The 21,448-nt window shown below is 42.4% G+C and overlaps 1 protein-coding gene across 1 annotated transcript; it reads left to right on the plus strand.

Moving 5' to 3' along the window:
* The first annotated feature begins 2,207 nt into the window (after window positions 1-2,207).
* On the plus strand, window positions 2,208-16,578 carry LOC149320996 (vomeronasal type-2 receptor 26-like). The gene is made up of 3 exons (XM_089490676.1): window positions 2,208-2,489; window positions 10,618-10,744; window positions 15,668-16,578. Exons 1-3 carry the CDS (start codon window positions 2,208-2,210, stop codon window positions 16,576-16,578), a joined length of 1,320 nt encoding a protein of 439 aa, XP_089346802.1.
* The last annotated feature ends 4,870 nt before the right edge of the window (window positions 16,579-21,448 follow it).

The following is a 21,448-nucleotide window of genomic DNA, read 5'->3' on the forward strand; positions in this document are numbered from 1 at the left end:
AGCCAATCCAGGAGAGTTTCTTAAGTTAAAAATATTATTTAGCTAACTATATAAAATACTGACTTTTAATATATAATCATTTAAGGAGGCTTTTATATGGGATGCGTACTTTAGAAATGTCCCTTTCTGGGAGAAAGGCAGAAATGAAATGAAAATTAAGTTGAGGTCAAATTCTTCCTGGTGAGTTGGGCAGAATGGGCACAGCGGGTCAGCACTGCCTGGTCCTATATTCTTCTGTTCTGGATTATGCAAAAGACATTTATAAGGAAAATGCAGTCAAAAACTGGAGGCCAGCTGAGATTTCAACGTGTGACAAAAAGTGCAGTATGTTTGTCTGCAAACCTTTTAAAAAGCCACCAGTCATCCAAACAACTTGTGCCAAAATATATGGGACCATTTGTTGTTAAAAGACTTGCAAATGAAGTGACTGCAGAACTGGTTTTGCCTAAAACTTAAAACACCTTCATCCCATGCTCCATTTCAGTCAGTTCAAGTGCTCATATTAGTGATAGAACCAATGGCACCAACCAATGAGTTTCTTTCTTGACTAAAGTTCAGCCAAACTTTGCCTGAACTGTTCCATCTCTCACCCATGAAACAGAACTGCACCACAGAGTGGTGTAAACATGTTTTTGCCAGCTATGCACCTGCACATGGAGCCACACAGAAAGCTAATGATATTGTTCAAGTGATTTTTGTTCCCTGGCAATTATCAAAATCATGGTAATTTATTCAACCTCTCACCAAAACTCAAGGAATATTTTCCTCCCCAGGTTCCCCTTGGAATTTACTGTGAAAGCCTGTACCTCAAGAACAACACTTGGTAATGTTGCCCATATGGAATCTGACAAGTTTTAAATACCTCTTGCAATCCTGAGATGCCAGGGCTAAGACTGAGGGAAGGGAGGGACTGTGCCAGTGTGAGGATCAGTAATATTGCCGCCTTCAGGAGTGGGACCCAGGCAGCATTCTGTCTGTATTAGTAAAGTCAGTCACTGCAGTCCTCTTCTTGGGAAAGTATTTGTCTCCCTGACTAGACCCAAGAATATGGATGTTTGTCTGTGAAGGTGCGGGAGAATACTGAGAGAATCAGAGCATAGGAAAGTGGCTGCAGTGTTCATCTCCATCATGATATTGTGGCTGCTGTTAGTGCTGCTGCTGCTGCACTGTGGACTCTATAGGCAGCTGAAGAGAAAATGTCTCCTGAAACAAAGGACGGATCGAATCACCCCACTTAACTACTACAGACCAGGAGATTATGTCATTAGTGGGATCACGTCTACAGCAAATGCTGTGTTTTACCCATTCGTTTTTGTTGAGCCACCTTATACTCACTTTGTCTTGTAAGTCTTTATTGATTTTATCCTTTTCAAATATCCCTTTTTGTAAGATAATAAAGTTAGTAGAAAGAGGTTAATGTATTTAGTTAATTGTTCATAATCCCTCCACCACTTACATTTAAAAACTGAACAACAAGGAGATGATATATTGCCATCTAAAGGATTATGCTGAACAAAGCCACCCATGTTTTGACTCTAACATCCTCTGCCCATGCTTTGTGCCTTAGAGCAATGGAAATGGCTGAATAATTGTTTTCAAAACTTAATTTCTCATCTATCCCACCAAAACCCTTTTCTTTTTCTCCTTTGAGAAAAAGGTCTCACCTTCTTACACATAAGGTTGTTGCGTGAAAGCAGATCTAACTGACCTCTGTAAAGATCTGAAAGACCTGTATCACCTTGCTCAGCCCTTTGAAAATTTAGTGCAAGTGACATGATTTGTATCTTTCTGAATCCTACTATATTCCATCACACTCTCACAAGTGTGCAAATATGTTTTATAACCTGAGGCTTAATATCACTCTGTACTTCATCTCAAGAAATGGGTTTATATCCATGAAAGCTAATGCCAAAATAACAACCAAGTAGTCTTAATGGTGTTCCCTCATTCCTTTTTCTGTTATCCTCCCTTCCTCTTTTTGTGACAAGGAGTCCCCATTTACTACTCACAGATAATGTTGGGATTCTGTTCAGATGCTTTAAATCTGAGAGTGAAGAATTAAGTACAGGCAGCATAAAATTGTTCAATAGTTATCACGGTAAAATCCTGAGAATCCTATTATCATAAAGCAGGCAGAAATAGCATATGTTTTCATTAATCAGAGGGTGAATGTCTGACATCTTCTATTTTCCTGCAGTATTGGGAGTATGCGCTACTGGCAGATTCTGCCCTTCTTATTTGCCATTCATGAGATCAACCAGGATCCAAGGCTCTTGCCCAACATCACCTTGGGCTACAACATCTACGAGAACTATTTCAATGAAAGAATGACTTATGAGGCCATGATCGACCTGCTGTCTTTTGGACGGGAGAACATTCCAAACTACAGCTGTGGAGGACAAAATAACCTCTTGGCAGTTCTTGAAGGGACCAACTCTGAAATATCTGGCCTTATTTCCTCTGTGTTGGGCATCTACAAAACCCCACAGGTAAGAATAAAGCAATGGAGTGTAGGCTGAATCACTTTGCAATCTATACATAGAGAAGTTCAGAATCAGGCACTGTACCCAGGACTTGCTCAAGGCATTTTGCAAACTGAACAGCAAAGGAGAGAGAAAATAGCACCATTCCTCCAACCCAAATTCAAGGTGTACTCCAAACCTGGCTCTGCCTGAAATATTCTTACTTCTAAGGCAGAAAGCCACCCAGGCATCTCTCTCTGGTAGTAAATTAATAACAACTACGACAGATACAAAAACAGCAACGATGATGAGAAAGGTATTTCTGGATGAAGGCATAAGGCAAATCTAGACTTATCAAAAGTCCCAAGATTTGATGGCCATTATAGCTGCACTTACCGCTATTTCCCCCTAAAATCCATGTGATATTTTCATCCTTCTGCTGTGTTTTCTGTGATTTTTTGAGTTCTAACCCAAATTTTTAATTTCAGTATGAGGTGGATTGTTGTTCCCTCCATCTCAATCCTGTCTGAGTATCCCATACAACCCAGAGTAAATTTTTCCAGTTTTTCTCTCCTCCCACCCCAAATGGCAGCATTATCATCATTGGGGGTGTGCAGGGGTGCGGATGACACCAGGTTATTATTATTATTATTATTAAACTTTATTTCTAAAGTGCTGTAATTATACAGAGTGCTGTGCAAAGTTAGTAAAATTAAGGAATATATAAAAGCCTGTCCGAGGCATACCCTCTAAAAGTAATAACAATTAGATAGAGGAATAGATAAAATTACAATGTAGGAAAGAAAAGACAATTTAAAAAACATCAAATATAAAAGCAAATCACATCAAACGTTATCAGAGAGCCAGATGACAATCACAAGTTCCCTGAGAACGCTTCCCTGAACAATATGGTTTTCAGCTCAGCCTTAAAATTGGTTAGGGAATTGATGAGCCATGCGTGCAGAGGAAGAAGATTCCAGGAATGAGGGTCAGCAAGAAAGAAGGGACGGATCCAGGACGGGGCAGAGAAAATCCTGGGTTGAGAGAGGAGACTTTGGCTACCAGAGCGGAGAGTGCGAGTAGGGATGTAGGGAGAGAGAAGATCAGTTAAATAAAGAGGGGCCAGCCCATGCAGGGCTTTAAAGGTGAGTAACAAAAGTTACACCCCAGAAGGGGGAACGACACCCGGTCAGCTTCCTGCTCCCTTCGGGTGCTGCTTGCACCCCTGTGGAAGCTCTTTAGGGCCACATGGGCACTCTTTGGGACCATGGGCACTACTCTGCCCCCTGAGGGAGCTTCTCAGGGCCATGTGGGTGCTCCTCGGGGCAGAGCAGTCCACACAGGCACTTCCATGCAGGCCTCACCCCAGAAATGGCACCGGACGTCTCGGCACCAGAAGTCCCACCCTACCCCAGAAGTCTTGCTCCTGGCATCAGGTGTAACCAGGTGCGGGAGTGTAGTTGATTGCCTCCCTTTGTGTGCATCTAGCCAGTAAATTTTTCTGGGACTTGGTATCTTCACTTTTGAACTGTAATCTTTAATCCTCTTCCAGTACTTCAGATCTCCATTCTCTTTCTATTTCCCAAGCAGCTGACTGCCTCCATTTGTGTGCACTTAGCCATTAAGTTTTCTGGGACATGGTTTCTTCATTTTGTTGAGTTTCCCTGCAACCCTTTTCCAGTATTTCAGTCCTCTCCACCTCCCTTTATTTCCCATGATGCCCTATCCCTTTTCAAAGCCAATTTCTGCTATTTAACTGATCACAATCCATGTTGATACTATTGGGAGACAACACAGATTGCAAATGCTTGTCTGCAACTTTGACATGTCTGGATGCTATTTCTTACTTTAGGACTCTGAATTCCCAGCATTCTTTGGGCCTTATCACACGAAGGGTTTTACAACTCAGATCCGGAGTCACTACGGGTTCAGCCATGTGTATTCATGTTATAACATGATGTATTATCAGACATGATTGCTTTCTATGGGGGGTCGTTACAAGGTGAATCCACAGTCAGTTCAGAGTGACTCCTCATTTTTGTGAATTCGGTAACAAGCGAATTCACAAAAAATTGTTTCCAAGCTCACTTCGATTTCACTTCAAATTGGTCTGGTGTGGAAGATCACCCTGAACTCGCCCTCAGTGACCTGTCCCATCATCCCCTGCCTGCTCCTTCACCCTGATCTAGCCCCCAGTGACCCCCTGCCACCTGTCCCATCATCCCCTGCCTGGTCCTCCACCCTGATCTAGCCCCCAGTGACCCCTTGCCACCTGTCCCATCATCCCCTGCCTGCTCCTTTATCCTGATCTCGCCCCGTCTGGCACCCTGCCACCTGTCCCATCATCCCCTGCCTCCTCCTTCCTTCCAACGAAGGATGACAGCTAAGGAGGGAGCAGGGAAGGATGACAGCTTCCAGAGCCCCACTGATCATGTGCAAGGCTGCCAATTTGAATCGTTGAATCCCTCTGGTGTGGTAATGCAATGTGTACCCACTCTGCTTTGCCCAAGTAGAGATCACAATTTCATTCCTCAGGTATGATAATACATCACGTGAATTGCCTTGGATCCGAGGTGACTCTGCTTCAGAAGGGCTTCAAACTGGAGCTCCTGTTTCACGTGTGATAAGGCCCTTTGTCTCATATAGTTACCTTAAAGGAGACCCCCAGAACTGGAGTCCTGCATTAATTTCTGGGCATCTTATTTATCAAGGATGTAGAAAATTTGGATGAGGTTGAGAAAGGGGAGACAAGGGTGAAAAGAGATATTGGGAATTCATGTATTGAGGCACATGAATAAATATCTTAGAGGGACAGGGGAGAAGCAATCTGGATAGTCAAGCACTGGAATGTATTCAATGTCCCCATCTCCACTTCGGTTTGAGACTCTTCCTCATTTGAATGCTACTTTTAAAAATGCTGTGGTTGCCTTTCTTCCTTGTCATTATTCTGTTTGTGTAACTCCTTGCTGACAGACGTATTCTGATGTCTCGGCTTTAATTGTAGGAATGGGTGGGGGAAGGATGAACTGAGCTTCTTGTCTTTCCTCCTAAGTCCACCCTTCAACACTCCTTTTCTGTCTCTGTGGACAACATTTCTATTCAACCAGTCCAGCAAGCCTGCAGTCTTGGTTTCATCTTTGATTCTTCTCTGTCGTGTATCCCTCAGATCCAGACCACAGCCAAGGCTTGTAGATTCTTTTTATACAATATTGCCAAAATCCGACCATATCTCTCTGCCTCTACTGCCACGATCCTGGTCCATGCCCTAGTGGTCTCACGACTTGATTACTGTAATGTCCATCTGGCTGGGCTTCCTCTTTCTCACCTCCGTCCTTTAATTTCTGTCCAGCATTCAGCTGTATGCATTATCACATCCGCCCACTGCTTTGACCATATCTCTCCTGTGTTGGCATCCCTTCACTGGCTCCCTCTCCCTTTCCGATTCAGTATAAGCTTCTACTGTCGACATTTAAAGCCCTCCATGGGCTGGCCCCTCCTTACTTATCAGACCTTATTTCTCCTCACCTTCCAACTAGAGCCCTCTGTTCTGGTAGTCAAGGTCTACTGTCCCAGCCCAGGATTTCCTCTGCCCCATCTCGGATTTGCCCCTTTTCCCTCGCTGCCCCTCACTCCTGGAACCTTCTTCCCCCACGAGCAAGGGCCATCACTTCCTTAACCAGCTTCAAAACAGAGTTGAAGACCATTTTGTTTAGAGAAGCGTTCCCAGGCATTGCATAATTGTCGCTTGCTATTTGATGTTCTTTTGGTGCCTGTTTTATTGAATCATTTCCTATATTGCTATGTATTTTATATGTATTATCCTACTAGAGAGGCCCCTTCCCCACCACCACTCCCTTTGTGTCGTGTCTTTTTAGATTGTAAGCCTGAGGGCAGGGAACCGTCCAATTAAAAAGATTGTATGTACAGCGCTGTGTAAATTTACAGCGCTTTATAAATAAAGGTTAATAATAATAATAATAATAATAATAATAATAATAATAATAATAAATAGTTTGGGTTTTCCCTTTAAGTCTTTGGAGATGGACTTTGTAGAACTTCTTTTTAAAATACATCTGGCCTTGGACTCCATTCTTGACTTCAGCGAACCTTCTAGAGAAATGGCATGCAGATTTTTCCCCATAGAATCCCCTCTTTACATCTACGTTTGGAGATTGCATGCTTCTCTCGATATAGCATCTGAATAAAAATATTTTGTTTATTTAGTATGCATATTTTTATTTGCACACTCATGTATATTCATATTTTAACATAATTCAAATTAGAATAGTTTTATTTAAATATATTCAATATTCAACTTAGCAAATGCGTAAATGTTACACATAAAAACCTGGGGGCTGAGGACCAGGAGGGATCAGAGCCTCTAACTCTTCTGCCCCCCTGGGAGTTCCCACCCCACAATTTGAGAACCGCTGTTCTAGAGGATTTTAGGAGACATATTAATCTGGGCCAAGTGGCAGCAGGCTGAGGGAATATTGTGCTTTTGATTCATTCACTTGTATGCGCTGAACAGATTCTAAGAGGAAAAATAGAATGTGCCTCTAAAGGATGACTCTGAAGGATGCTAAAGAGGTTTGAAAGAGTTTGCTAAAGTGGTGTCCACAAAAGCTTCCAGTAACAATATAATAACACAGTAAAAGCCTAAGGCATTGGCTTCATAGACCCATAGACCCAAGTTACATTTAAAATATCTGAGATTCACCATGAATGCAAAACTCACCACCTATGCCTTCTTTTCTTGACTAGATCAATTACAGCTTTTTTACCCATGCGCTGAGTGGGAAAAGTCTGTTCCCTTTTTTCCACCGGATGATCCCAAAGCAAGAGCCTCCATACCAAGTGGTTGTCAAACTGCTCCTGCATTTCAGATGGACTTGGATTGGTCTACTTGCTCTAGAGAATGACAGTGGGGAAAAGTTCAGGAGCACCTTCACTTCTCTGGCCAGAACAAATGGGATTTGCATTGCTTTCTCTGAGACAATTCCTGTGATGAACTCAAAAGGCAGGGCATTCAGCATATTTCTGTATCTTAAGGACAGGAAAGTCAGTGTAATTGTTTGTCAGTTGGACACTCAGGCCATACTTACACTAGGAGTAATAATAAGACAAATAGAAAATGCTAATAAACAAGCAGTGGGGAAAGTGCTGATAGCAACAGCTTTGCAGGATCTCAGTCTAAGACTTTTGTACAAAGTGGTGGATCTCCAGGACACCCACATTTCCTTGTCTTTCTCAATACAGACAAACAAAAGGACACAATATGACAATTTGGATCAATTTCTATTTGATCTTGAGCAGCTTGGGGAAGCAGCATTTCATTGTTCATATTCAGCGCCAATGCTTTCTGTTAAACTCTGGAACAGATGCACAGAAAAAGACACTTTGATGCATCTGCATCAGGATATGATGAAGAGGATCCTTTCCCAAGATACTTACAGTATTTACAATACCATCCAGGCTGTGGCATGGACCCTGCATGATTCATACTTCTCCCGATCAAAACAGATGCAGACGAAGGGTAGAGGCAGACTGGCATCTCGACGGCTCCAGCCATGGCAGGTATTCCTTTGCCTTCATATGCAGTCCCACTGACAGACCCTCAGTCATTACTTTCTGGATTGGAAGTGAGCAGGGAATTGTCTGCCAACTCCATTCTCCCATCAGCCCTTAAATGGTTTACTCTTGACAGGTTGCCTGCTGTTCTTCTGGTAAAGCCCTGGATCATGTTCGGAAGAGGGAATTTGCCCAGGTGGTCAGTCCAATTATCTATAGGTGTCTTCTGTCTGCTAAGGGATCTCTTTAGTTTTCTGGAATGATTCAGGTGATAAAATGGCAAGGAGAGGCACTCCCCAGTCCAATTGGAACCATACATAGGTGGAAGACACTGTTAAGTACTGTTTGTTGTCGATAATGATGATAATGGTGATGGTGATGGTGATGATGATGATGATGATGATGATGATGATGATGATGATGATGATGATAGCTAAGTAGTGTTTGCATTGGTCCTGAATTATCCAACAAAGCTTTGCCAAGTATTGAAGGGACTTGTTTCTCAAAATTGATTAATTTGAGGAGGATATTTTTCCAGAAAAAGTTATTTGCCATTGATGCCATAAAGACAGCAGGCCATAATAAAGTACATTTGGTACCTGCATTTTCTCCTGTGTAAACCTACTTCAATCTGTGTAGCCCAAACATGTACTGAAGATCCTTGAAAATGCCATTTTTCCCCTTGTTACCCTTGTGCTGGCTTCAAGGGTCTAGAGAAGACTGGGCAGCGGGAGAGGAGTCAAGGAATCCTTAGAAGAAGGTATATTTCCATGTTGCCTTCAGATGGATGTGAAGTCCCTGTTGAAAACAAAAACCCTGGAAATAATGAGGTGGGGAAGGCCCTATATGCTCCATGGCTATGAGTGCCCAACTTTCCTCTGATTAAATGGATCATTTTAGTTGATGTGCATAATCTCAGTTAAGACTAGTACACCACCCATCACCATTCCTAAACAGTCAAGCTGGTATCTATGAAACATATCAATTGATGGCAATGTGCTCTGGTAAGGCTGGAAAGATCACTTGGTAGGCAGAACAGCAATTAGGTATTAGTGCTTTGTTCACCCATAATATTATTTAAAGTACAGTCGGCCTTCCATATCCACAGATTATTTATTTATTGATTCAAGAATCCACAGCTTGAAAATATATATATATATATATATATATATATATCCTTGATTTTATATCAGGGACACCATTTTATTGTTCATAGTATTTAGTATTTCATGGGACTTTAGCATCCATAGAGTTTGGTATCCACTGCAGGTCCTAGAGTCAATCCCCAGTGGATACCAAGGGCCCACTGTATGCCTATTCTGAAACAGCTGCATTGGTTGCCAATATCTTTCTAAGCAGAATAATACTGGTGCCTATCTTTTTGAAATGTAAATGGCTTCCATGAATCTAGGATGATCAGTGGAAATGCGAACTCCAAATAGGGAGAGGTGAGATGTAAAACAGGATTTCCTGTCTGTAAGGTGCAAGCATGTTCCTGTTTCCTTTCAGTTTCACTCTTTCCTGATGAACTTCCAGCTGTATAATACTTCCATGGATGGAGTTTATTTGGATGAGCATGGAGTTCTGGTAGCTGACTTCAATATCATGAACTGGGTGGTGTTTCCCAACAAATCCAGTGGTGGTGTGGAAGTTGGAAGCATAGAGAGACAGACCTCCTCGGAGATCAAATTCACCATTGACCAGAATGCTGTTGCGTGGTCCAAGTGGTTTAATTGGGTGAGGATAACAAAATCTATCCATTCATTCTATTTGTCCACAGAAGCAATTTCCACTTTATCCACTACTACCTTCTATTTTACCAAATGTTTATTGTCTTTTCCACTTGGTCACATTATGTGGTGATATAGCCAACGCATGACATCCTTGTTTTAGTCAGCTTTACCTCTAAAGAGAGTTGAGTGCTATTTTCCTGTCAGCAACATAGAAAGCCCTACTGTCTCAGGAGAAGAAATATCAGTGTAGAATGATTCATTTGTTCTTAGGCAGAATAATCAGATTAATATCTTTGAGAAGACATCCAGAAGGAGAGTTAACTTTCTGGACATCAAGTCATACAAAAATAGCCAAGTGAGAAGAACAATTAAGTTTTGGAAAGAAGGGAGGGGGGAAATGAAAAAGAAGAAGTGAGTTAATGGGATTAGTGATGCACTAATGGATCAGTAATGGATAAAGGACTGAAGTTCGGTCCAGACAAGATGGACAGAATATCCCTGAGAATTAGACTCATGTGGTGGATGGTACAAGGCTTCTCTTTGTGGTACAAAGCATCTTCCACCAGGCAAGTTTACTAATCCAGCTGCAGCCTTTCTGGATCTGAGGGTTAAGAACTAGACTGGAATCCTACTACAAATATATGGTGAATGTGCATTGCCAGTGTTATAAATGTGCTTAGCTGAATCTACACACCCTTGAGCCCTTTTCATGGTTGAAAGACATTGGACAATATCCACACAATCTATCAGGCAGTACTGTCCAGAATCCTCTTTCTTCCCAGACATCCCATTCTATCCCAAAAACCTCTCATTAAAACATTTCCTTGGATGTTCTTTCTTTTTATGGTTAGACTGTGCCCATTTCTAGATGTACTGAAAGCTGTCACCCTGGATATTCTAAGCTGGCCAAGGAAGGAGAACCTGTCTGCTGCTATGACTGTGCTCCATGTCCAGAAGGAACAGTCTCCACTCAGGAAGGTAGGTAACCCTGGAGCAAAGAACTGCTCTTGAGGAGTGGGACAAACATTCAGACTCATGAGGCCCAGGAAGGTTTGTAAAAGATCCTTTTGAACATGGACCCATTCTTGGTTGTGCATTTACAGTACTTAATTGTCAGAATAGCAAGCAAGTGGAAAGAAATTGCCTCACAGAGTTTACCTCCCTTTTAAGTATTGTAAAATATTAAGGACTCTACCAATGCCATAGCTATTGTTTTCAGATGCTGACCATTGCAATGAGTGTCCATGTGATCAGATAGTAAGGAAGTGGAAAGAAATTGCCTGAGGGCATGTAATCCAGAGAGAAAATAATAATAATAATAATAATAATAATAATAATAATAATAATAATAATTTATACCCTGCTTTTGTTTGCCAAACAATCAAAACAGCTTACATCTAAAAATCAGTCCAATACAAAAAACGAATTAAACATACTACAATTGAAATTATTCTATTAAAATCAGTAAATAAGGTAATCAAAATGGCTGAGTCATACACTATACATGATGGGAAGGGGGTTCATTTATGTTTTTATTTGACTGAGGGATTCTATTCAGGAAAGGCCTGCTGGAAGAGATCCGTCTTGATAGCTTTTTTATAGCTGTCTAGGTTGGTCATTTGATGAAAAGAATTTAGAGGGTTCAGGATGAGCCACATGTCTTCCCCTTTGGGGCCTTTCAGTCATCTACACATTGTCAGCTGCACATAGAATGGGAGACACTGTGTCACGGGTTCATGTAGGATTATTTCAGCTTTTGGCAGATAATTTGAACTTAACTACACACGAGCTACATGGAATTAGCCAGTGCACAGAAGGGGCTGTAGGGTGGTTTTCTTGCATAGGGAGGCCAGTGTTTAAATCTTCTTTAGCTATTAGATGTACTGCTTTACTGTTGATGGACTCGCTAATAGGTTCCCAATTTAAGAGACCACACAGACGGGAGGATTAAAAGGAAACAGCTGCATTTCATGCTTCCCAGAGTCCTATAGTGGATGACCGACTAGAAATAAATAAAATCAAGCAGGATTTTAATATGTTTAGTAAGAAGAATAGGGAGGTATCAGTCATGCTCAATGATGGCCAGACAGAATAGGGGTAAGTTCCTGCTACAGAGAGGAGGAGGAGGAGGAGGAGGAGGAGGAGGAGAGAGGAGTTCTACATACAGCAGAGGCGGAGTTGATTGAGCTCACTGCCAGAAATTGGTGAAACATCGTTGGTGTTTTCTGGAGCATTTTTTTTTAGGAGGAAGCCTACAGTCCTGTTCCAGTAATTTCCTAAGACTTTTCAGTATGGACACTGCCGGAACCACAGCAGTCACCTGCAACACTTGTGGGATGTTTCTCTTCTTGCCTACAGAAATGGAGATCTTCACATGCCCCAAGTGCAACTTGGTAGCACCCTTGGAGGAGAAAGTGCAGCAGTTGGAGTCCAGTGTAGCTATACTTCAGCATATTAGGGAGCAGGAGCATTTCCTGGACACAACAGAACTAACAATCCTGGACAAATACCACGCAGAGGAAGTTGCTGGAGCGGAGGAGGTCACTTCGCATACACAGGAGGCAGACAGCTGGAGGAATGTCACACAGAGAAGTAGGCCAAGAAGGGATTGTTCTGGGAGCTTGCAGCTAGAGAATCGATTCGAAGCTCTTTCCCTTATCAAGGAGGACGAGGAAGAGCAGCATGGACAGACTTCAGGGACAGAGCAGGCAAGCCTGAGAGTCCCACCCAAGGGAACAGTCGCTGCTAAGCCTCGTAGGAGGCGTGTGGTCATAGTGGGGGACTCCTTGCTGAGGGGTACAGAAGCAGTGATTTGTAGGCCTGACAAGATGTCTCGAGAGGTGTGTTGTCTCCCCGGGGCAAAGATCCGTGATGTGATAGAGAGGCTGACAAGACTGGTCAAGCCTATTGACCTTCCTTTTGGTCCACGTGGGAACCAATGATACTGCAAGACACAGCCTTCAGAACATCAGAAGGGATTACGAGGCGATTGGTAGGAAGCTGAAAGGAATGGATGCACAGGTTGTCATCTCGTCTCTTCTGCCAGTCGAAGGGCACAGTCCAGGAAGGGCGAGGAAAATAGCAGATGTGAAAAACTAGCTCCGCAGATGGTGCCGCCAAGAACGATTTGGATTCTTCGATCATGGGCTGCGGTTCCATGAGGAGGGACTTCTTGCAACAGATGGGTTGTATCTCACACCAGTTGGAAGAAATGTTTTTGCCAACAGTCTCAAGAACTTGATCAGGAGGGCTTTAAACTGAGTTCCGTTGGGAAGGGAGACAATAGTAAGGAAGGCGAAAGGGCTGGAGAAAATAGTCAGACATAGAGGAAACAAGAAAAAAAGTGCAAGGACCCAACAGTGGGAAGCAAAAAAACTTGCACAAGCAGCAAGTAAATGGGACCCGTGGTCTGCGATGTCTCTACACTAATGCACAGAGCATGGGAAATAAGCAAGATGAACTTGAACTCCTAGTACAACAAAGCAAATATGATATAATAGGCCTCAATGAAACCTGGTGGGATGAGTCTCATAATTGGAATGTGGAAATAGAGGGATATAACCTTTTCAAGAAAAACAGGCCAAACAAGAGAGGAGGAGGAATAGCCTTATACATGAGGGACATTTATACCAGCGAAGAGATCCAGGACATCAATCATGGAAGCCAGGTGGAGAGCATCTGGATAAGATTCAAAGGGTAAGGAAACAACAAGGATGTTATTATGGGAGTCTACTACAGACCCCCCAAGTCAGATGGAGGAATTGGATGACGCCTTTCTAGAACAGATGACCACACACTCAGAAAGGAGAGATGTAGTAGTGATGGGCGACTTCAACTACCCTGATATTTGCTGGAAGTCAGTCTCAGCCAAATCCTCAAGGTCTAGCAAATTCCTCACTTGCCTGGAAGACAATTTCATGGTCCAAAAGGTGGAAGAGGCAACAAGGGGGTCAGCTATTTTAGATCTGATCCTAACCAACAAGGATGACTTGGTTAATGGGGTGCAAGTGGTGGGATCATTAGGTGGAAGTGACCATGTTCTCCGGGAGTTTGTTATACAATGGAAAGGAGAAGCCAGGCATAGTCAGACACGCATCCTAGACTTTAGGAGAACAGATTTCAGTAAACTTAGAGAAGTATTGAGGGTGATCCCGTGGTCAGAAATACTAAAAGAGAAGGGAGTTCAAGATGGATGGGAGTTTCTCAAAAGGGAGATACTGAAGGCACAATTTCAAACAGTTCCAGTGAGAAAGAAAAACGGGAGATGTCTCAAGAAACCAGGATGGATGACTAAGGAACTTTCAACTGAGCTAAGTTTTAAATGGAACATGTACAAGAAATGGAAAAATGGAGAAATCACCAAAGGGGAATTCAAACAAATAGCAAGCACATGTAGGGGTAAAGTCAGAAAAGCTAAGGAGCAGAATAAACTCAGGAATGCTAGAGAGGTTGAGAACAACAAAAAGGGCTTTTTTGGATATGTCCACAGCAAAAGGAAGAAGAAGGAAACGGTAGGGCCACTGCGTGGAGAAGATGGCAAAATGCTAACATAAGACAGAGAAAAGGCAGAATTACTCAACACCTTCTTTGCCTCAGTCTTCTCAGAAAAGGCAAAGGGTGCTCAACCTGAGGATAAAGGACAGATTAGGGGAATTTCAGTACAGAATAAGTAAAGAGATAGTAGAGGAATAGCTTGTTAATCTAAATGAATTTAAGTCTCCAGGACCAGATGAACTACATCCAAGGGTATTAAAAGAACTGTCAAATGTAATATCGGAGCCATTGGCAATAATCTTTGAAAACTCCTGGAGAACAGGAGAAGTCCCAGCAGACTGGAGGAGGGCAAATGTTGTCCCCATCTTCAAAAAGGGGAAGAAAGAGGATCCCAACAATTATCATCCAGTTAGTCTGACATCAATACCAGGAAAGATTCTGGAGCAGATCGTTAAGCAGAGAGTCTGTGAACATTTAGAAGGCAATGCCATAATCACAAAAAGTCAACACGGATTTCAGAGAAACAAGTCATGCCAGACAAATCTAATCTCTTTCTTTGATAAAATTACCAGCTTGGTAGATGAAGGGAATGCTGTGGATATTGTATATCTTGATTTCAGTAAGGCCTTTGACAAGGTTTCCCATGACATATTTGCAAACAAGCTTGTAAAATGTGGGCTAGACAAAGTAAATGTTACATGGATTTGTAATTGGATTTGTAATCTCCATTGTGGAGATGTCGCACACACCCCAGTGCATTTGTTGGTGTGATATGTGAGTACTTTTTATTGATAATAATAATAGTAATCGATGAATCAATAAATTGGTTCAGTAACTACTTTCATAGGTATGTGGTAGCTGAAACAAACTATCAATTTGTCAATTACTTTGTTTTTTTAAAAAAATATGTCCCTTGTCTTCCTCCTTCCCAAAGGTCCCTTCCTTCAGTCCCCATGTCCTTCGCAAGGGTCCTTTCCTTCATCCCCACAGTCTGGGCTGCTGTGATGATTGACACAAGATTTTGAAGTCGTGCAACCTAATGGCGACAACAAACATGCCCAAAAAATGTGATTCCACAAAAGATCTTTTTTCGTAGTGGGAACAAGGGACCTTTGGGAATCAATTGCTGACACAGAGCCAAGCCAAATTGGAAAGTGAATTATAATGCCAGTGGGAATGAACCCAAGGAGAGCTGATACCAGATTGCACTCACCTATTGCATCTCTTATCCATCCCTTCTCCCTATCCATCCTTTCTCCCCAGCTTGCCCCACCTTCTCCTGTGCCATGCCTCCCATTTATGCCCATCCCTTCTCCCCAGTTTAAGAGACCACAAAGATGGTAGAGTAAGACTAGAATGTGGAGGTTGTTTAAATGATCCTAATGCCACAGCTCCTCTTCTTTTCAGATGCTGACCATTGCCATGAGTGTGCAGATGATCAATATTCAAATAAGGACCATGACCAATGTGTTGCCAAGGTTGTCAGCTTCTTATCCTATGGAGAATCTTTGGGGAATGCCCTAGCTTCCCTTGCCCTGTTCCTATCACTGACCACAGGGCTTGTTTTAGGAACTTTCCTGAAATATCGAGAGAGTGCCATGGTCAAAGCCAACAACCGTGATCTCACCTACGTGTTCCTTGTCTCCCTCCTGCTTTCGTTTCTATCCTCATTTCTATTCATTGGTCGACCACACATGGTGACCTGCTTTCTCCAACAAACTGCCTTCAGCATCATCTTCTCAGTCGCTGTCTCTTCCTTGTTGGCAAAAACCATCATGGTGGTGGTGGCTTTTATGGCCACAAAGCCAGGGAGTAGGATGAGGAAATGGCTGGGGAAGACTTTAGCCAACTCCATTGTCATTTCTTGTTCTGGTGTTCAGGTGGCCATTTGTACGATCTGGCTGGGAATCTCTCCCCCTTTCCCAGATGCTGACATGCACTCCCATCATGGGCAGATCACACTGCAATGTAATGAAGGATCTGTGTTCATGTTTTATACTGCCCTTGGCTACATGGGCTTTCTGGCCACTATCTGTTTCACTCTGGCCTTCCTTGCCAGGAAACTGCCAGGGGCCTTCAATGAAACCAAGCTGATCACCTTCAGCATGCTGGTGTTTTGCAGTGTTTGGGTGTCCTTTGTACCCACTTACCTGAGCACCAAAGGGAAATACATGGTGGCTGTGCAGGTCTTCTCCATCTTGTCCTCCAGTCTGGGGTTAATGGGCTGCATTTCCATCCCCAAATGCTACATTATATTAGTTAAGCCTGACTTGAATACAAAGAATCTTCTGGTGTGGAAAACAAAAGATGGTACTTGATACTTCATCTTAATTTGGTCGTTTTAATTTGACACTTCTTGGTCCAGCATGCCTGTGATGAATCTCACACCTTCCATTAAGAGTAGGAATTAAAAATGTATCTCTTCTGATGTAATCATGCTGCATATTGAAAGCAATCTGACCACTTTTACTGCCATTATGCTGTCCTACAGAATCTGTCCTACAGAAAGTTTCTGTACTGGGGGGGGGGGGTATTTAGGTATTGTATAGGTTTTTCTTTTCCTTTTTGAAAAATAAATCTTTTTATTATATTCCAAACACAATACAAACACAATTTGTTTTCAAATTAATAATGTTACAATGCATCAAAAATTCATTTGTCCTGAAAAGATGCTGTATAGCACTTCTTGAGATATCAATGTTCTCTGCCTAGGAGTGAGCCTTGTGGCTTCACTATGGATGATGACACCCAAAATTCCAAGAAGACTTACTTTATTGCTCCTAATGGAATTTAAATGTTACTCTCCTTTGTCTTGGTCCCCACAAGGCCAAAAATAGGAGTGACCTCAGTCTGCATTGAGATTCCTCCAGACCAACTGAACTGCAGCTGAGATAGCATTCATACAATATGTAGGCCTGCAGCTCCAACACTCTTTCTTCCGCCTGTTTTTTTAAACATCTTTTGCCTGATGAAGAAGCCAGTGGAACTTTGAAATCTTGCATCATGTGTTTTGTAATGATGTGCATTTTGGCTGGCCAGTTAAGGTCTCACTCCTCTGTGGATTTTGAATTTTGTTTTATTTTCCTATACTACTCAGTACTCATTGGTTCAAAGAAGGGGGAAAGGGCTGAGGAGTGACCATTTCCAGTGATAAAATACTACAAATTAGAATAATGAGAAATGCAACTGAGATGCAATCAAAGTGATATCTTAAGGCAAGTTCACTGGTACTCATGCAAACGAATAACAATTCTGTATTTACTTGCATACATCCCAAACTATGAATTGTCTAGAAAGGCTCCCAACTGAAGTAATTTGATCTCTGATCCAATAAGACAAGATCTTTAAATAGGCAGCCACAGAGTTACAGCTTTAAAAACTGATCTGCCACAGCAAGGCTGTACATTTTTATGATTCTTAGATATGCATCTCCAAGCCCCAATGAGTCTGTTTTCTTGGAAGTAACAAATGAGTTCCAAGTTGAAAGATCACATGTACGTAGATGACACTTTCTACTGCAGTTATATTGCAGATAAAAGGATCGCAGCACCAAATTTGACAAGTATAAAATGGGGGGGGGGGGGACTATAAGTGATGGAGAGGTGTGAGAGAAGGAAGGAAGACAAATAGTTGGTAGTTGGCAAAGCGTTTCAAGTCATTCGCACCAGCAAGGGCTTGTAGAGAAGGAATTTCCCAATGGTCAGGTGTGCATTTCAATGCAAACATAAGCCAAGGGAGAAGGAGTGGGGGGCAGGAGGTTGTGCTTACCAGGAGGAAGAAGTGAAAGGGTCAGTGCCATTCAGGCATGGCCTTCCATTCCACTCTGAAGTGGTTCCAGAGGGAACTCCTGCCTTGAGACCCAGTGAGCAGAGAAGGAGACCAGCAAGTGTCTTTTTTCTCCATATACTGAGCCTACCCTCCCACACCATGCCTGCAAGGCTCACTTGGCAGAAAAGGAGGCCAGTCAGTATCTCCTTTCTCTACCCACAGAGCCACACCTCACCCATGCCTGGCTTCAACATTTGGGGAGCAGGGCAGACATTTGTCATGACCTATAAAGCCCTGTGTGGTTTAGATCCAGATTATACGAAACCTGCCAGAATCTTTAAGATCTACAAGGGAGGGCTTTCTTTCACCAGGAGCCCTGGTGGCGCAGTGGTTAAATGCCTGTACTGCAGCCATTTACTCAAAACCACAAGGTTGCGAGTTCAAGACCAGCAAAAGGGCCCAAGCTCGACTCAGGCTTGCATCCTTCCAAGGTCGCTAAAATGAGTACCCAGACTGTTGGGGGCAAATTAGCTTACTTGCTAATTAGCTTACTTGCTGTTCACCGCTATGATCTTTGGAATAGCGGTATATAAATAAAACAAATTATTAATTATTATTATTATTTGGGCAACAGTGGTGTCACTTCACTTTGGGTGTCATCCAGTGTGGTCTGAATTTCCTACAACCGCTAGTGACACTCCTGTTCATAAGTACACTGCTGTTCAACTTGAAGGATGGAGAACTAGTGAACATGTAGCCCTCTTGATGTTGCTGGACTGCATTTCTACTTCCTCCTCCTTGGTTCATGGCTGGGGAAGTTGCAGGACAGCAACATCTGAAGGGTCCCATATTTCCTAATTCTATCTCAGTGCTGTAGTAGGCTACAGACTAAAAGTTACCTAAGATTATAGTAACGCCCCAGTTGCTCTTCATCTTTTCAGATGCCAATCATTGCACCAAATGTCCAAGTGATCAGTAGTCAAATAAGGATAGAGATCAATGTGTTGCCAATATTATTGTCTCACTTTCCTTCTCCTCTTCTTCCTATCAGAAGAAGAACATACCATGCAGTCAATAAGATATAAAAAGATGTAGGCTGCAATACAAAGAAAAGCTATATAAAGGAAATTAAAAAATGAATGACATATAAAAATAAATAATAAAAACTTTATTTTTAGCCCACCTTTCCTGGGATCAAGGCGGGTTACAACAGCAAAAAGCACAATACAATCAATAAACAATAAAGTTAAAATACAGAAAATACAAAATTATAACATCTATTAAAATACAGCTAAAATTATCCAACTAGCACAGAATTACAAAAACAATGAGGAGAGAGAAGGGGATTACATTGGAATGTTAGGGGTAAGCCTGCTGGAACAGAAAAGTTTTAAGCACCTTTTTAAACTGGTCCAGAGAGGTGGCCGAGCGGAGCTCATCCGGAAGCGAGTTCCAGAGGTTGGGGGGCAAGGTAGAAAAGGCCCTCTGGGTAGTAGTAGAATATCTTACCTCTGGAACTCGTAACAATTGCTTCCCAGCAGATCTGAGTGTGCGGGGCGGAATGTATGGGGAGAGGCGGTCCTCTAAGTACCCTGGGCCCAAGCCATATAGGGCTTTATAGGTCATAACCAAACATATGAAATAAACCCCAAATTCTAAAAAGTGAGATGGAAGCTGCACTAAGAGAAACTGGGAAGAATAAATCACGAGGAACAAATGATACCCCAGTTGGCTTGGGAACAGATGATATCCCTTATCTCTCACCATTTTGACACCTCCAGCTTCTCTCCCTCTCCTCCGTGGTAGTGGTGGCAGCTGGGAGGTGGTCACAAATGTGGTCAGGCTTCCTTTTCCTTCTTTCTCACCCAGGAGGAGCTGGATCAGTCATTGTTTATAATTGGGACTGTCTTGGAGGAGAGGGGAAGAAGGGCAGCGCAATGACTTCCTTTTGTATGCCAGGCTTAATTTCCAGCTGTTAGTTTTTAGATACAAAGTGGGAAATGGCAGCAATCCAGGTCCCATATCTGTGATGGGTTTGGCTTCTTGAGAATGTCTCTCATCAGTTGTATCTCTTAATTATCTTTTGGCAACAGTTGAACTTTCCATCTCCCAGTCTGGTTTATATAACATAGCAAATTGTGATATTTATTTTTCCCCTCTAATTAGTCGTCTAATTACTTTTATGCTCATTAGATTTTTTTAAATGTTAATTACTTTTTTATTTTTGGCAGGAACTCTTTTTAAAAAATCTGTAAACCCACATGTACAGTAGACAGATTGACATGATTTCATTAGGTGAAAAGGCCCATTTCATTACAACGGCCCAGCTAAAAAAACAAGTGTATAATGTAAAGCATTGTAATGGAATGAACTGAAACAGCTCTGAAACCCAGAATTTACCTATACTAGCCCTTATTAGTAGTTTGATGCCACTTTAGCTGCCATGGCTCCATCCCACAGAGTTCTTGCCTAACTCTAGTGACCTCCCAAGAGACTACAGCACTAATGGCTTTTTCACATGGCATAACTGTAGTGCTATGATTCCACATTAAATACCATGGCTTTATCCTATGGAACCCTGCTGTTTGCAGTTTGGTGAGGCCTAGGACCTCTGTGGTGGCTTAGTGGTTAAGATGCCAATTCTGACTATCATAAGGTTGGAAAGTTGGCAGTTCCAAGCTCTGAGTGCTGCATGATGGGGTGAGCTGCTATCACTAGTCCCAGTTTCTGCTAACCTAGCAGTTCAAAAGCATGCAAATGCAAGTAATAAATAGGTACCACTTCAGTGGGAAGGTAAACAGTGTTCCACACAGTCATGCTGGGCACATGACCACTGGAGTAGTCCTCGGATATTGCTGGCTCTTTAGCCAATGACAATGAATATCTCTATAGTCACTGAATAAAGGTTTGCTGCATTTTAACTACTGAAGTCTAAATTTCTGAACTTGATTTAGTGCTACATCTGAAACTGTGCAGCTTGACATCCACTCTTACGGCATTATTTCCATGACATTTTAAAAGAAAAACCTCTTTAAATGAATTCTGCCATGGATATAAGTTAGGATGTCTCCAAACACTGATCTTCCCTCTTCCCTGCACTGACTCCTGTATGGCTGCTGCAAATGGAAGTGCTTGAGTGTATTTCATGGGGAGTGGAAGAGACAGATTGCTTTGGAGGATCTCATGAAAGGAAAGAGGAGGGGAAGCAAACAGGAGGACCCACAGCTGCAATAGTCTCCTTCTTAAGTTCAGAGGAAGAAAATGACAGGGACCCAATCTGAAAAGTGCCCCTCCTCTCCCCCCCCCCCCCCCCATGGCTGCCAGTTGAACAAGTTTCCATGCAGTATTTTAGCTCAAAGCTTAACTCAACAAGAGGTTGGGTCATTTCTCATCTTCCTGAGCAGTTCAGTATTGAAATAA

Source organism: Sceloporus occidentalis, unplaced genomic scaffold (assembly GCF_023333645.1).
Source record: "Sceloporus occidentalis isolate IW3139 unplaced genomic scaffold, rSceOcc1.0.p SCAF_1, whole genome shotgun sequence".
NCBI lineage: Eukaryota > Metazoa > Chordata > Lepidosauria > Squamata > Phrynosomatidae > Sceloporus > Sceloporus occidentalis.